This window comes from Bufo bufo, chromosome 8 (genome assembly GCF_905171765.1).
Source record: "Bufo bufo chromosome 8, aBufBuf1.1, whole genome shotgun sequence".
Taxonomy (NCBI): Eukaryota; Metazoa; Chordata; class Amphibia; order Anura; family Bufonidae; genus Bufo; species Bufo bufo.
In genome coordinates, this window is record NC_053396.1 from 5049448 (window position 1) to 5066898 (window position 17451).

A 17451-nucleotide genomic window follows, 5' to 3' on the forward strand; every position below is an offset into this window, starting at 1 on the left:
AACTGTTCATTCAGCCGACCCCATAGAACAGGGGTCAGCAACCTCCGGCACTCAAGGTGTTGAGAAACTACATCTCCCATCATGCACACTTGGCTGTTTTCTGAAGTGAAAGGAGCATGCTGGGAGTTCCGAAGGTTGCTGATCCCTGCCATAGAACATTGCAGTCTTTGACACCATCGATGAGACGATCAGAGAGGGTCTGATCAGTGATCGACTGTTATTCTTAGTCCGTACATTTTCTCTGCAGCAGCAACTGCTAGAGAAATGTATTACATTCAAATAGCAGATTTTGTGGATGGGCCAGGAATGCCAAAACGAGAGATGCTCTTACCTGGTACCCCTTATGGAGCCAGTGTGGTGACGTCCATGTTTTCCTTTATAGAGTGAAGACATGGGATCGGCAGAATACAGATGTCACTTGCTCTCTCTGTACATGTTGCTTCTTGATCTAATCTCTCTTTTACCCCTTCAGGCCCACCAACCCGCAGTCCGTCGCTCAGGCTAGTAACCAGGCAAACAAAGCTGCCGCAGTCCAGGCTAAACAGGTACTAAACCGTGAACTGCTGGAATAGCGTCCTTCTCAAAATGTGAAATGTGAAGCCTTAAAGCAGTATTGAGGAAGTATCGCTAGGATATGTCACCACTTAAGGGTCTTATCCCCCACGATCTTGAGACAGAAGAGGCCTCAGTGTTAAAGTGGTTGTCTCATCTCAGACAATGGGGGCATATTGCTAGGATATGCCCCCATTGTCTTACAGGTGCGGGTCCGACCCCTGGGACCCTCACCTATATCGGGAACGGAGCCCCGCAAAGTGGTGGCCGGACCAGAGGGCTCTCTCCATAGAAGTGAATGGGACGCACGGCGCATGACCGGCCACCTCTCCCATTCACTGATATGGGCCCGACAGAAATAGCCAAGCCAGTGCTCGGCTATTTTCGGCGGACCCCATAGAAAATGAATGGAGGGCAGCTGCGCATGCGCAGTGCGCTCTGCACCACTTTCAGGGCTCCGTTCTCGATATAGGTGCATATCCTAGCGATATGCCCCCATGGTCTGTGACGAGACAACCCCTTTAATGCTGCTTTCCCTCCACTGTTTTTCCTTGCACACCGGTGCCCAAGCCACCCACTGTGCAGGGAGCTGCGGTGCCATTTAGTGAAGGGGTGATGGCTGCAGGTACCCATAAAGTCAGTGTCTGGGAGGGGCTGAAGCAGTACGCCAGCAGTGCAGACACATTCTTAGGCCTCCTGCACATGAACGTGTGTGCCCCGTGTCCGTGCGGCGGGCCGCAATACACTAACACCCACCGTGGGGCAGCCGCAGCGGATCGCAAAAAGATAGGACATGTTCTATCTTTTTGCGGAACGGACGTACAGGATGAAACCCCAGGATTCCATGCTTCCGTTCCGCACCATTCCGCATCTCCGGATTTGTGGACCCATTGAAGTGAATGGGTCCACATCCGTGATGTGGAATGCACACGGAACAGTGCCCGTGTATTGTGGATCCGCAACTGCGGACACCTACTTTTGTGTAAAGGAGGCCTTAGTATCAGTGGAGGTCACGAAGGTTGGACCACCACTAGTCATAAAATGATGGCATTTTCTACACTCCTGACGCTGCTTATCTTTCCTGGTAACAAAGGATTAGATCTATCAACATCCAACCTTGTTTCCTCCTCGGTCAGACATTTGTTGTGTTGGACCCACTGCTGCTGCCTTGAGGCCCTGGTGTGGCAAAACAGAAGTGACATGGCGGGGGGTCAGATTCCGTCCTCCAGATGTATGGAGTTTGATGGATAAGTCTTGTCCCGTTGGTTTGATTCTCATTACAGTTGTCTTACTTCCAGGTTCCTCCCTCTGCCGGGTTGAAAGTTGCTCAGGCTCCATCCAGCGCTCCCCAGCCAGGACCAGCGTTGCCACCCAGCAGGGTGATGGGTGAGTTGGCTGATGACCTCGGTGATGATTATTCTGACACGAGGAACAGAATAACCCTTATTATGCTTTGGATACATTGTTTCCATAGCATGCAGCGCTCTTTGTCTCCGTGGTAACAGACTACACAGAATCCACTGTAGTCTGATCCTGCAGTCGGGTGTTACTCCTCTCTTTACTAACCTACAGACGTATACAAAGGAGTGGAGTATTCTTGGAAGCGCATCACTCCGAGTTGTATACTTCTTCTTTCTCATCAGCACTCTTTACAGACTAGTGTCCTATCCCGTGTCCTGCGCTGGTTGAATAGCATGCATACCCTCTAAGACCTCATCCACTTGATAATGGTGCTCTTCTTGTTTGCTGTAGGACCCGCAGCCCCTTCATCTTCAAACATGGCAGCCGGTGCCCCTGGCAACAAAGTGTTCCCGTTTTCTTCTCCCAGGTTTGTGTATTTATCATTGTGCCCTCCAGTCGGACAGTTTGAACCGCTTAAATATGACCGCTTGGCTGGAACAGTTTTGGAGAGGACCAGCTGCTTCCTTACTCTCTATAAAGGGGTACTCTCCACTTAGGACAAATCCACTTTATGTCGCTGGTCCCACAGCAGCATGATGCTAGGGTGTTCAGTCTGATCCATGAATTATTTCTAGTAATGATCTCTTGCTTGTTTGCTTTCCAGTCTTTTCTCTACGAGTCCTGCCATCGCCGCCGCCACCACATCAGCACCCACCTCCACTTTCGGAAGCTTCGCCCCAGGTAACCTGTGCCTGCCCCCATACGGTCTTATCAAGGTTTAAACTTCTGCAGCAGCTTTCTAAAAGCCTTTGTTTCAATTCTTCAACCGTTTTCAAGATCTCGGCTTGCTGTCAGAATGGAAACATTTTTTGTTTACATTCAAAGACTAAGGCCGAATACACACGACCGTGGAACACGGACGTGAGCGGTCCTTGGTATCCCGGCCTGGCATCCTGCTGAGAGCAGGAGCGCACGGCGTCATTGGTTGCTATGACGCCGTGCTCTTCGTGCCGCCGCTGCAGTACAGTAATACACTCGTATAGATCATACCAGTGTACTACTGTACTGCAGCGGCGGCACGAAGCGCACGGCGTCATAGCAACCAATGACGCCGTGCGCTCCTGCTCTCAGCAGGATGCCAGGCCGGGATACCACGGACCGCTCACGTCAGTGTTCCACGGTCGTGTGTATTCGGCCTAACAAGCATTTCTCACACAAATGATTTGTTACAATGGATCCATGTAAAATAACCTTCCGGCCCGGATCTTGACGAGATTGATTTTGCCTGCATCGACAAACTGCAACAAGCTTTTAATTGCAAACCTTCTGGGAACCATTTTCATGTGTCATTTGCGGCCAGTGCTGTCTGCTCGAGGGTTAATAGATTGCTTGGCGATGCAAAGGACATTGCCATCTTATATTGCCTTCCTTTATGATGGGTGGGGACCGACCTCTGGTACAATCCCCCCAGGGCTGCAGTGCTAGAGCACCTGATGTGTGGGGAACTGCATTGTGGCCCCATTAAAGTGATGGGGATGCAGCACTAAACCAGTTTGTTCTCAGGATCTGTGGGGGTCCCTGATGTCAGACCCCCACCAGTTAGTGACAATGCTCTAGATCTACAGTCTCAGACTCTTAGCTGCTGAGTTTCTTGTCTTTCTTGTCTTCTTTTTTTTTTTTTTTTAAATTTTAAATTTTTTTTCAGGAAAGGAGTCTCATCAGCCTCCAGGTTTTCCGGGTGCTCCCGGGATCAAGGCTCCCTTTGCCTCTGGGTCGGAGACGTCTATCCCATTCTTGTCATGTCTGCCGCCATCTTCTTCAGTTGAACCTATCTCTGCTGTTAAACCAGGCACTGCTGCCCCTCACCTGCAGCGTAAGTCTCCTTGTGTGGGGATGTATTCGGGCCTGCACACGATCACTGGTAATTACTTTGCTTATCGTTCATATTTCAGACAGGGATACCACCCAGCCTGCAAACTTCATGAGTGTGGGAGGAATGAAGCAGCAGCTTGTCTCTCCGCCCAATATGTCGCCTTCCATCTTGTCTGTGATGCCACCATCTCTAGCCCCTGCTGATTCCTCCACCAGCGCTAAGCCAGCGTCCCTGCAGGTAGCAATTACTACGTCTGCAGCCACATCCCCTGCGGGTGAGACTCTAGGAAGCTTTTCTGGACTACGGGTTGGTCAAGTCGAGGATGTATACAAAGCTGCCCCATCTGCACCGCAAGGTGTCGGCTCCATGGTCAGTTCTTCAAAGCCTGGAGATCCAGCTTCAACTGCAGGTGCCTCTTCTGTGTTGAATGTCCCATTATTGGCCGGGATATTTAACCCAGGCGTCAAGTCTGGCTTCTCTTTTATGGCACCAGCCGGCTCAGCTCCTCCAGCCAGCGGTGCGCCCTCAGCCGTACCAGCTTCAGTAGTGTTTGGTTTCATGCCTCCTATAACTGCGACCCAGACACCTGCCGCTCCGATACCGGTGCCTTCTCCCGCTCCTGGAGCGTTTAGCTTAGATGTTAAACAGGCAGCGGGACCTGAAAAAGCAGTTCCTGACTATTTTGCTGCTCCTCAGTTGCAAGCACTTTTGGCTCAGCCAAGCGAGGGGGGTAAAGAAGCAGCACCAAGCCCAGCAGGTGACGGCACTGTGTCGACACCTGTGGCTGCCGCCTCTATAACTGCTGCAGACCCAAAGACATTGACTGTTCCCGTGTCCACATTTCCAGCCACCGTGAACTTGGGGCAAAATGCAGCCACCACTTCCACACCAGCAGTGGTTAGCACCAGTCTACCTTCTCCAGCTTTGGTCCCTGCAGCTTCTTCAGGTGCACCCAGCACACAGGTCCCTTCAGGAGAGGGCACCCCCACTCCAGCTCCTGCTTTTGTCCAGCCACCAGCTTCTGCAGCCCCCCCAGTCTTTGGTCAGAACCCGGCAACTGGTTCAGCCCCTCTTCTGTTCGGTCAGCAGAGTAGCACCTCAGCCACCACCTCTGAGTCTACCGCTCCGGCCTCTGCTTTTGGCTCCTCAGGATTTGGGGTGACAGAAGGAAGTGCAGGTTTCGGACAGCCGGCGTTTGGTCAGGCCGGGTCTTTCTGGCAAACCTCTCCCACCTCTGCCAATGGCTTTTCCTTCAAACCATCCAACTTCTCGTCACAGCTGATCTTCAGCCAGACTCCCACCTCTACTGCGGCAGGTAGTAGCAGCGGCGGGGGGCTGTTTGGGAGTTCTGCGACTACTAGCAGTGCAAATGCATTCTCCTTCGGACAGCAGTCCAGCAGCAGTACCCCCACGGCTGAAGGAGGTCTCTTTGGACAGAGCAGTGCTGCAGCGTTTGGGCAGGGCCCCTCCACCTTTGGTCAGGCGACACCAGCCTTTGGCAGTGCGGGCTCCTCGGCTACAACTACGACGTCGTCTTCGGTGTTCGGCTTTGTACAGTCTGCAGGTGAGAATCGGCTGCTACTTCTGCTTATTTCTGTCTATTTAGGGCAGCACTAATCTGTGGGGGTTTTGTTTTTTCGCACACGCCAGGATTTCCGTCAAGTTCTTCTGGATCCATATTTGGCCAGTCTCAGAACACCGGCCCAAGTCTCTTCGCACAGGTACAGATTTAATGTCGGCCAGCAAAGGAGAAGTGTATGCAGATTAAGGATTATGTTTACCATAGTTTGTCCCTGTGATTGCCGCATGTAAGTGGCACATACCGAGCACCCAGCAACCTCCTATATTGGTATAAGGGCCTTAGAGGGTAGGATTACACTACGGCCAAATCCTCACCCCCAGCAAGCAGCAGTGATCCGTAGGTGGCCATGCGTTTTCTCTACAGAGGCATCTGCAGGTCAAATGTAGTGTTACACGGCGGCCATTGGGATGTAGATGCGTTACACAGACGATCCGAAATGCTGCTGTTGGCGGGAGCTGTCTGCTCAGGGAGGTAGGGAGGGTCCCAAGTGGGGATGTCCCATCTGATTTCATTGGGACCAACAACCTTCTTATGAGGCACAGAGCAGGGTGACACCTTGTCCTAAGGGGGCACAGAGCCGGGTGACACCTTGTCCTAATGAGGCACAGAGCAGGGTGACACCTTGTCCTAAGAGGGCCCGGAGCAGGGTGACACCTTGTCCTAAGAGGGCCCGGAGCAGGGTGACACCTTGTCCTAAGGGGGCCCAGAGCAGGGTGACGCCTTGTCCTAAGGGGGCACAGAGCAGGGTGACTCCTTGTCCTAAGGGGGCCCGGAGCAGGGTGACGCCTTGTCCTAAGGGGGCCCGGAGCAGGGTGACACCTTGGTCCTTATATACAGTCCCGTACCAGGCAGAGCCCACGTTATTAAATCTTCCTCTCCCGGGCCCCAGCATTTAACCCTCTGTTTTGCCTTTGTTAAAGGATTGTTGAGGACTAGAAAATCATGGCTTCCGTCTTAATCACAGCTCCACGCTGGTCCCTGGGTCACCTGGTATTGCATAGTATGAAAAGAATTCGCCACCGGCGCTAATTACAGTGGATAAGCAGCAGTGTCGAAACAGCTCCGCAAAAAACTGTTATAAGGGGTTAAACAAATCACTTGTATAAAAGAAGAGAGACGCCGCGCTCGGCCTAGTAATCCTGACCCCTATTAACCTCTGCTTCTGACTGTGTAAAGCCTGTCCACCTCAAGATGACCTTGGTTCTGATATGTGGGATCAGGGGACCACCTTCTCCGGCGGTCCAATATACAGAGGTAATAGCAGGTAGAACAGGTCGTGTGGCGTTCGCCCTGGCCGGTAGCGAGACTCCGCTTGTACCTACGCTCACAAAGGGAGCCGGTGACGTCACCTCCTGAGCTACGGGCTGCTGTAAGCACCAAGAAACCTTCCAGCGCGTTTCGAGCAATGCGATGCTCTTCGTCAGGGAGTCATTCGAGTCCCCCCAGTAGCTTCCTTTTATTCTACCCGCTCATGATCTTAATTGGCTCCGGCTTCAGAAATTCAACGATTTTAAGTACGTTCGATAATATTTAATCGAAACCAAATCACTCGATTTCTGCGTTTAAACCCTTCGGGTCCAGTGTGTTCATGTTAAAAATCCATTGAGTTTCTTTTTTCGACATATTTTTAATATAGTCTCCTCCTCGTATGTCCATTTTAACTGTTTCTATCCCAAAAAAGGAGGATCCCTCGAATTTCCCATTATGCTTTACTCTTATAGTGTCTCGAAAGAGGACGCCCTTCAGATTCTTTATTTATATTGTATATCTGCTCGCTCATATGGTCTCTTTGTACGTCCAATGTACAGCTTTTCGCAAGGACACTTTATTGCATAAATTAAACTCCTATAAATGCAAAACGCACCAGCGGTAATGTTCATACCAAATCTCTATTGAACATATATGCATACTAACAACATGAATGAATAACACATGATTTAAAACCGTTATTTATTCATGTTGTTAGTATGCATATATGTTCAATAGAGATTTGGTATGAACATTACCGCTGGTGCGTTTTGCATTTATAGGAGTTTAATTTATGCAATAAAGTGTCCTTGCGAAAAGCTGTACATTGGACGTACAAAGAGACCATATGAGCGAGCAGATATACAATATAAATAAAGAATCTGAAGGGCGTCCTCTTTCGAGACACTATAAGAGTAAAGCATAATGGGAAATTCGAGGGATCCTCCTTTTTTGGGATAGAAACAGTTAAAATGGACATACGAGGAGGAGACTATATTAAAAATATGTCGAAAAAAGAAACTCAATGGATTTTTAACATGAACACACTGGACCCGAAGGGTTTAAACGCAGAAATCGAGTGATATGGTTTCGATTAAATATTATCGAATGTACTTAAAATCGTCAAATTTCTGAAGCCGGAGCCAATTAAGATCATGAGCGGGTAGAATACAAGAAAGCTATTGGGGGCACTCGAATGATTCCCTGACGAAGAGCATCGCATTGCTCGAAACGCGCTGGAAGGTTTCTTGGTGCTTACAGCAGCCCGTAGATCAAGAGGTGACGTCACCGGCTCCCTTTGTGAGCGTAGGTACAAGCGGAGTCTCGCTACCGGCCAGGGCGAACTCCACACGGCCTGTTCTACCTGCTATTACCTCTGTATATTGGACCGCCGGAGAAGGTGGTCCCCTGATCCCACATATCAGAACCAAGGTCATCTTGAGGTGGACAGGCTTTACAGTCAGAAGCAGAGGTTAATAGGGGTCAGGATTACTAGGCCGAGCGCGGCGTCTCTCCTCTTTTATACAAGTGGTATTGCATAGGGATTGATACTAAACCACACACTACCTGTGGGCACCGTTTTTTCTATCGTCCTGCACATTCCTGTCCTGGTATTTTTATGGCCGGAGTAGTGGGCTCTGCAGTGGGCTCTGCAGTGGGGATTCTTGCTGTTCGAAATGCTAGAAATTCAGAGTCTGAGGTGGTTGCGGCTTCTGACCCTGATTCTTCTATATCCATATGTTTGTGTCCTTCAGTCCTCGTCCTCCTCCGGGAGCCTGTTTGGTGCAAGCAGCGGTGCTAGCGGCAGTGGGGGCTTCTTCAGTGGTCTTGGAGGCAAACCCAGCCAAGAAGCGGCTAACAAGAATCCCTTCGGATCACCCGGTGCAGCATTTGGCGCCCCCGGCTCCTCCAGTGAGTACCGGTCCTGATTGTTTGTGCGACTTCCCTTAGGGTCGCTCTTCTGACTCGGTTCCCCCCGTCTCGCAGACGCCAGCAGCCTGTTTGGTAACAGCGGGGCCAAGTCTTTTAGCTTTGGTGACGGCTCAACAATTGGAGAGCAGAAGTCAGGAACGTTTAGCGCTGGAGGAAGTGTGGCCTCTCAGGGGTTCGGGTTCTCCAGTCCCAGCAAAACCGGTAATGGCAGCACCAGGGGCGTCCTGCGATTCTCCTCCGTATGAGTGCACCCCTCCAGTCACATAGGAAGGGATAGACGGACCTGCGCTGATGAGGCACTGAAACTCTGCACAGATGCTGACCATTAGAAGCCGTAGAATTCGGGCCCCACTCCTTTCTATGTGCAGGTTCTCAGTAGTGTCCCGTCGGAGCTCTGCTGTGTAATGCACACAGAGGCCGAGGTGCTGCAGCCGCATCCCCCACCTCCATCCAGTCTGCTGAATGGGGAGCGGTGCTGCTTTCCCTACAATATTTCAGTCCTCCATGATGGTCCCTGCTCTGTGCAGACTTGCTTCAGCATCTGGTGGCTCTTCAGCAAGTGTCGGCGCCTTGTGTTACCCTCTGGGCAGATCTGTAAGCTAGCGGACACTGAGGCACTGCGACAGCCGCTGAGGAGCCGCCGTGAGGTGCCACAGACCATGGACATTGCATTAAATCTCCATGGTGAAGTTCCACTGGACAGTCGGGAGATAGACTGTGTCGTTGCTCCCCATTGCCCTTAATGTGGCATCCATGATGAGCGGTTTATTAGTGTCCCTCCCCCACTCCCCTCATACTGCCGGAAGGTGGTCTCACTCGTCATATGCATCTTCAGTTGTCTGGATTATTAATAGCCGTACACTGGGTAAATTATTGGCATTTCATGTGATATGGCGGCTTCCTTTCTGTTATGTTGGTGGCTGACCGTGTCTTGTGGCGGTGGATTTGTATTATAAGCCAAAGAAAAATTCAGGCCCCTCCCCTCACTAAGGCCCCTCCTTTTGCTCAGGCTCCTCCTCTTGCCCCAGGCCCCTCCTTTCGCTCAGGCTCCTCCCCTCAGTCTGGTTCAGTTTCTTATCATTTGTGCCTTGTAATGGAAAAACTGACCTCCTCCTAGGACCCCTTTCACACGAGCCAGTTTTCCGCGTGGGTGCAACGCGTGACGTGAACGCATAGCGCCCGCACTGAATCCGGACCCATTCATTTCAATGGGGCTGTGTACATGAGCGTTTGTTTTATATTTATTTTTTTCACGCATCAGTTCTGCGTTGCGTGAAAAACGTAGCATGTTCTGTATTCTGCGTTTTTCACGCAGCCCTGGCCCCATAGAAGTGAATGGGGCTTCAGTAAAAACGCGTCGCATCCGGAAGCAAGTGCAGATACAATGTGTTTTTCACGGATGGTTGCTAAGAGATGTTGTTTGTAAACCTTCAGTTTTTTTTATCACGCGTGTGAAAAACGCATTGCACCCGCGCGGAAAAAAACTGAACGCATTCGCAGACAAAACTGACTAAACTTGCTTGCAAAATAGTGCGAGTTTCACTGAACGCATCCGGACATAATCCGTCACGCTCGTGTGAAAGGGGCCGAAGCGTGTAACCATTCGTCAGTCTGAACAATCGCAGCTGCAGTTTAAAGCATGGAGGACGGAGTAGCAGCCCGAGTCTATGATTAGACGGGGATTTCGGACGACCTCAGGCTCCTAACCAACGATGTAGATGAGCTGGAGTCAGAATCCCTATAGCCGTAGGGTGAAGGCCCAGACTCTCCGTGATGACCGTACAGTAGTCCCTTTATGTTATATGGGGTCTATGAGCAAACCAGATGATTTCCACTTGTCGTTCAGCTGAAGCTCCCTGCTTGCCTCCTCTAAGATCTCTGCTTGATTTCTGTGAATGGCATCATTTGTGTTACTATCCAGAAGTTGAAAATCCCATCCTGGCCTAATGCTTCTCACAGCTGGGGGTCTGTTACATAGTATCCATACTCTGCAGCACAACTCTGTATTCTGTCCTGGACGTTTTGTTACAGTGTATCGGTGCATCAGGATTGTCTGTACTTGATATAATTGTAACAAATCCTCAGCTGCAAGAAATAGGAAGTCCGGACGGGTTTTCAGCCTCTGGATGTAAACAAGAATGTTTCTATTTACTGACAGCAAGCATAGGTCTTGAAAGTGACAGGGAACTGGTCCACAAAATCCTTAGGCTTTTTTTTTTTTTTGTAGACCCCCTGCCAGGTCTCTGAGACCCTCCAACAAGATACTGGAAGCCGCCATCCATCCCTCTTACCGCGTAGCAGCTCTAGTTGCACCCACCCCCCATACGTGGCGCTGCCCCTCCCCTGTGTTGTATCTGCCTCCCGCGGTCTGGTCCGCTGGTTGATGTAGTCTGCATAGTGTGTGTGTACGGCGCCCCCTGCTGGATCGTGCCTGCATTGTACTACTGCTCTTGCCTGCCACTACCTTGCATGTGATGTATATTCCCTTGTCTCTCCCTTCTCCTTTTTTCCTTCTTGCCCCTGTTTTGCTCAGGTGGGTTCGGCGCTGCTCCGGTGTTTGGCAGCCCTCCAACCTTTGGGGGATCCCCTGGATTTGGAGGGACGCCAACATTCGGCACAGCCCAAAGCTTTTCTAGCCCTCTGGGCTCGACTGGTGGCAGAGTGTTCGGGGAAGGTACGGCGGCCGCTACCACGGGAGGATTCGGGTAAGAACTGATTTTACTTCACCTTTTAATAAAGCTCCATGACCATGAGATCTTAATACTGGGGCTACAGAGAGGGATGTGGGTCACAGTGCTGGTGTAGTACTTGTTCTACCTGCAGTCCTATGTAACATTACAGATGACACACGGTGAGGGTTATACTGGTGTATTATCTGTTCTGCCTGCAGTCCCATGTAACATTATAGGTGACATAGTGAGGGTTACACTGCAGTCCTATGTAACATTACAGGTGACACATGGTGAGGGTTATACTGGTGTAGTGCCTTTTCTACCTGCAGTCCTATGTAACATTACAGATGACACATGGTGAGGGTTATAGTGGTGTAGTACCTTTTCTACCTGCAGTCCTATGTAACATTACAGATGACACACGGTGAGGGTTATACTGGTGTAGTACCTTTTCTACCTGCAGTCCTATGTAACATTACAGATGACGCACGGTGAGAGTTATACTGGTGTAGTACCTTTTCTACCTGCAGTCCTATGTAACACTACAGATGACGCACGGTGAGGGTTATACTGGTGTAGTACCTTTTCTACCTGCAGTCCTATGTAACATTACAGATGACGCACGGTGAGGGTTATACTGGTGTAGTGTCTTCTACCTGCAGTCCTATGTAACATTACAGATGACGCACGGTGAGGGTTATACTGGTGTAGTGTCTTTTCTACCTGCAGTCCTATGTAACACTACAGATGACGCACGGTGAGGGTTATACTGGTGTAGTGTCTTTTCTTCCTGCAGTCCTATGTAACATTACAGATGACGCACGGTGAGGGTTATACTGGTGGTGTAGTGTCTTCTTCCTGCAGTCCTATGTAACATTGCAGATGACGCACGGTGAGGGTTATACTGGTGGTGTAGTGTCTCTTCTTCCTGCAGTCCTATGTAACATTGCAGATGACGCACGGTGAGGGTTATACTGGTGGTGTCGGCTGTCCCCACTTCTCCTGTCTCCTCCTACAGGTTTGGAAGCGGTGGCTCCTCGTTCGGCAGCATGGCCACTCAGAGTGCCCCATCCTTTGGCGTCCTCTCTCAGCAGGGCACTGGCTTTGGCAGCCAAGGTAGCGGCTTTGGGTTTGGTCCTGGCAGCAGCGTGCCAGCGCCTGCAAGCAGCGGAGGTAAGTCGTCCAGCTCTCCTCGCCCTGTGCCTTCTGTCACGGGCTGGCAGTAACCGGTGTCCTTCTGCTTTGCAGGTTTCTCATTTGGCGCCACAAACCAGTAAGTATACCCAGAATGTGAAGAAGAGACGTCGCTGCCCGTGGACTGACACGTGGGGGCCGGTGGCTGGACCAGGGGAGGGGATCAGGCTGTTGGATTTCGGCATGGGCAGTGCTTTTTTGGCAGGGAAATGAGCTGCTTCTACTAGAGGGGTCTGAAGGTGGAGGACTTCTACCATAGTCATGTATGAGCGGCGTCCATTTCCGATGGGACCGTTGCACCTAACGGCCCCTGTAGAAAGGCTTTATTGTGGAGCAGTGCACTCGGGCTGAACGCTCCTCTTCACACCGCCATGTTTACTGTCTCACAGGTCGTCTTCATCAGCATTCGGGGGAGGCTGGAGGGGCTGAGAGAACCAAGACGACGTGCAAGAGGAAGATGACTCGTTTCCTTTGGTTTCTGTTTTTGCTTCTTCACAGCGCCGCCCCCCCTCAGTGGATATGTTCTGCAAATCATCCGTTACAACATGTTTTACTGAGGACTTTCCATGTTTATTAAATGGTTTCCTTTACTTATTATATTAAAGTATTTTCATGTTTTTATTTGCTAGTTTATTAGAGCTCGGCATGTATACCTGAGTGAGCCTGTCAATGATTGGAAAAAGAGCTGTAATTACCTTATAATAGCAGCTTTCATTAATGTCCTCTGTCCCTTTCCTCTGCTCCCTTAAAAGACAGCTGCTAGGGCTTGTCTGTCTCCGGCTAAGGCCTCTTTCACACTTGCGTTGTCCGGATCCGGCGTGTACTCCACTTGCCGGAATTACACTCCGGATCCGGAAAAACGCAAGTGTATTGAAAGCATTTGAAGACGGATCCGTCTTCAAAATGCTTTCAGTGTTACTATGGCAGCCAGGACGCTATTAAAGTCCTGACTGCCATAGTAGTAGTGGGGAGCAGGGGAGCAGTATACTTGCCGTCCGTGCGGCTCCCGGGGCGCTCCAGAGTGACGTCAGAGCGCCCCATGCGCATGGATGACGTGTCCAATGCGATCACATGATCCATGCGCTTGGGGCGCCCTGACGTCACTCTGAAGCGCCCGGGGAGCCGCACGGACGGTAAGTAAACTGCTCCCCGCTACACTTTACCATGGCTGCCAGGACTTTAGCGTCCCGGCAGCCATGGTAACCATTCAGAAAAAGCTAAATGTCGGATCCGGCAATGCGCCGAAACGACGTTTAGCTTAAGGCCGGATCCGGATCAATGCCTTTCAATGGGCATCAATTCCGGATCCGGCCTTGCGGCAAGTGTTCCAGATTTTTGGCCGGAGAAAAAAACGCAGCATGCTGCGGTATTTTCTTCGGCCAAAAAACATTCCGTTCCGGAACTGAAGACGTCCTGATGCATCCTGAACGGATTTCTCTCCATTCAGAATGCATTAGGATAATCCTGATCAGGATTCTTCCGGCATAGAGCCCCGACGACGGAACTCTATGCCGGAAGAAAAGAACAACGCAAGTGTGAAAGAGCCCTAAGAAGACGGAGGGGCGGTCCTTCACACTGCAGTCGGCTTCTGAGTGTGGAGGCGTGTCTCCCAGTAATCCAATCTGATTGGCTGGCTACAGCAAGTGTGTATGGGAAGTGAGGGAAAGCAGTTTTGGCCTCAGAACTGGCAGAGGAGCCATCTTGAGCAGGTCATCATATTGTAAATGTTTAAACAGCCGTAACTAAAGGAAAACAGTGGTATGTGAAGAAACTAAAGATTGCTTTATGCATAATGCTGCTGCAGCAGTAACATATGCTAAAATAGATTCTTTTGGATGAAAACATGAGTTACCCTTTAATTGTACTAATGTACAAGAATATAACTACTATAATACTGCTCCTATGTACAAGAATATAACTACTATAATACTGCTCCTATGTACAGGAATATAACTACTATAATACTGCTCCTATGTACAAGAATATAACTACTATAATACTGCTCCCTATGTACAAGAATATAATTACTATAATACTGCTCCTATGTACAAGGATATAACTACTATAATACTGCTACTATGTACAAGAATATAACTACTATAATACTGCCTCCTATGTACAAGAATATAATTACTATAATACTGCTCCTATGTACAAGAATATAACTGCTATTATACTGCTCCTATGTACAAGAATATAACTGCTATAATACTGCTCCTATGTACAAGAATATAACTACTATAATACTGCTCCTATGTACAAGAATATAATTACTATAATACTGCTCCTATGTACAAGGATATAACTACTATAATACTGCCTCCTATGTACAAGAATATAACTACTATAATACTGCTCCTATGTACAAGAATATAACTACTATAATACTGCCTCCTATGTACAAGAATATAACTACTATAATACTGCCTCCTATGTACAAGAATATAACTACTATAATACTGCCTCCTATGTACAAGAATATAACTACTATAATACTGCTCCTATGTACAAGAATATAACTACTATAATACTGCTCCTATGTACAAGAATATAACTACTATAATACTGCCTCCTATGTACAGGAATATAACTACTATAATACTGCTCCTATGTACAAGAATATAACTACTATAATACTGCCTCCTATGTACAAGAATATAACTACTATAATACTGCCTCCTATGTACAAGAATATAACTACTATAATACTGCCTCCTATGTACAAGAATATAACTACTATAATACTGCTCCTATGTACAAGAATATAATTACTATAATACTGCTCCTATGTACAAGGATAGAACTGCTGTAATGCTGCCGGTCAGTAGATGGCGCTGTAGTGTTGTGTAGGTGTATAGGATTCAGTATTGCAGAGGTCAGCTTCTTGGGGTGTTGTATCGCTCACCTCAGGCCATCTGACCGTCCTTTATCTTTAACTCATTCCTGCCTCGGTTATTATTGTGCCCCCTCCTCCCGACACGTGCTGGGGTCACTGATTGGCGGTCGTAACGTCCTGGGGCGTCCATGGATTACAGAAGGCCGGGATCAATGGACGCATCCACCAGAAACATGGGGGAGGGGCGTGTACAGTCTCGTCTAGTCACCATTTTGCCACTGTTCAGACTGGGGAGGGGGCAGACTGTAGTGTTTGGTCCAGTCCCAACCGTGTTATAGCATGGTGGGGGGCCGATAGAGGGGAATGATGGGAGTCCACACTATGGCAGCACAAGAGTCGTAAAACATCACCTGCAACTTTTTGTAAATTATTTTCCAGGGGTTGCACTCGGGTAAGGAGGGTGCACCCTAATTTAGATGAACCCCTGTAATACATTCAGCTGCCCAAAAGGTGAGGGGGACACAGTTGTAGGGTGACCCCATTCTTTTCTACGAGGGTCCAGAAGGAGGGGTATGATTGCTTATACTGGCACACTGTGGGGCCCTCATGTTTGTAATACCTAGTGTGTGACCTAAGGGGGCGGAGCACGACGGATTTAAAGGGATTCTTTTGGATTAGAAAAAATTGTGCCACCCTTCTCCACAGGTTGTGTGTGGTACTGCAGCTTACTACTTCAATGGAGCTGTGATGTAATACCAGATGCAAGCCATAGATTAAAATAAAAATCTGCCATGTTTTTCTAATACAGGACATTCCCTTTAAATCCCTTTGTCATGCTCCGCCCTCTTTTTGGTCTGTGCACCAATCACTGTTCTGCCTGGAGTGGTGCTTTGAAAAAAAAATATATATATAAATGTTCCACTTGGAGACGGAAGGGGTTAATACCCAGCAGCGTCCTTGCTGCCAGGGAAATGTGTGTCATCGTTGCGGGCTGATGAGCAGTTGCGAGCCGCCCGCTCGATATCTGTTCATTAGCCGCGTCCTCGGATTACTTATCGGGTTTAATCAGCGCTCGGCATCAGGACAAGGACGGATAGGATGCCCTTGCAGCGGCGTCTGGTGCTGCGCCATTATTATCATGCAGAGGGAATGCGGTGTGTCTGAAGTCACCGCTCCCGGCAGCGGCGTCATTCCCGCACAGGCCCGCCGCCATTAACCGCAGCGGATCCGACCGCTCACAGCTGTACAGGTCTCGGACGTCATGTGACCATGATGTCAACCAATGTCGTAAATCTGATTGCGTTGGAAGTTTACGCCGCCATCCTCCAGGTCTTTTTCTGCTACCACCTCCATACCATGCTGATAAGGAGGTTGTGATACCAGCGCCTGCACGAAGCCGCAACTTCTCCCCGCACGATCTCGCTTCCTCGTTTCGCCGTCACTTGATCCGTTTATCTATTTTCGGTTTAGTCATTGCGCAAGTCCTCGGCCGCAGGTGCGGATCCAGCGCCGAGAACGTGTTGTGGCTGAGGGAGTCCGGAGCTCTTAAAGGGGCAGAACAGTAGATCAGATAGGCGAATGCAAAACTATGGTATAGTCTGCTGTAAGGGGGCTGGAGGCATCGGGCGCCTCACTAGAGCGTTCACCCGTTACTGTTCAGGAGCGCCCCCAATGGACAGCGAGCACTGATGACAGGCGCCATTATCTGCGACACCGACCAGAAAAGGCCCGGCCGCAGCCCGAATAGAAATATCTTCATTTATGGAGGGTCGGTAACAAGAGAATCGACCGGACCCCACTATGTCCTGCACCTGCTCACAGGACGGGACGCCGCAGCACCACAAACAGACCGTATCACACAGGATAGGATTAGATACACAGCTCAGCAGGCAGTATCACACAGGATAGGATTAGATACACAGCTCAGCAGGCAGTATCTCACAGGATAGGATTAGATACACAGCTCAACAGACAGTATCACACAGGATAGGATTAGATACACAGCTCAGCAGGGAGTATCACACAGGATAGGATTAGATACACAGCACAGCAGACAGTATCACACAGGATAGGATTAGATACACAGCTCAGCAGACAGTATCGCACATGATAGGATTAGATACACAGCTCAGCAGACAGTATCACACAGGATAGGATTAGA

The 17451-nt window shown here is 49.5% G+C and overlaps 1 protein-coding gene across 2 annotated transcripts in view; it reads left to right on the forward strand.

Moving 5' to 3' along the window:
• The window catches only part of NUP214 (nucleoporin 214), a 34751-nt gene extending 21744 nt beyond the window's left edge, over positions 1 to 13007 (forward strand). The window contains exons 25-37 of one of the 2 annotated variants that reach the window (XM_040442084.1): positions 473 to 545; positions 1851 to 1938; positions 2305 to 2380; positions 2618 to 2694; positions 3659 to 3826; positions 3906 to 5390; positions 5477 to 5547; positions 8411 to 8567; positions 8643 to 8789; positions 11122 to 11293; positions 12279 to 12433; positions 12509 to 12533; positions 12847 to 13007. In XM_040442084.1, the coding sequence (XP_040298018.1) occupies positions 473 to 545; positions 1851 to 1938; positions 2305 to 2380; positions 2618 to 2694; positions 3659 to 3826; positions 3906 to 5390; positions 5477 to 5547; positions 8411 to 8567; positions 8643 to 8789; positions 11122 to 11293; positions 12279 to 12433; positions 12509 to 12533; positions 12847 to 12883 (2731 nt within the window). In that variant the 3' untranslated portion in view covers positions 12884 to 13007. The remainder of the gene's footprint in view (positions 1 to 472; positions 546 to 1850; positions 1939 to 2304; positions 2381 to 2617; positions 2695 to 3658; positions 3827 to 3905; positions 5391 to 5476; positions 5548 to 8410; positions 8568 to 8642; positions 8790 to 11121; positions 11294 to 12278; positions 12434 to 12508; positions 12534 to 12846) is intronic. The other variant, XM_040442085.1, reaches the window with a different exon arrangement.
• Positions 13008 to 17451: the final 4444 nt, after the last annotated feature.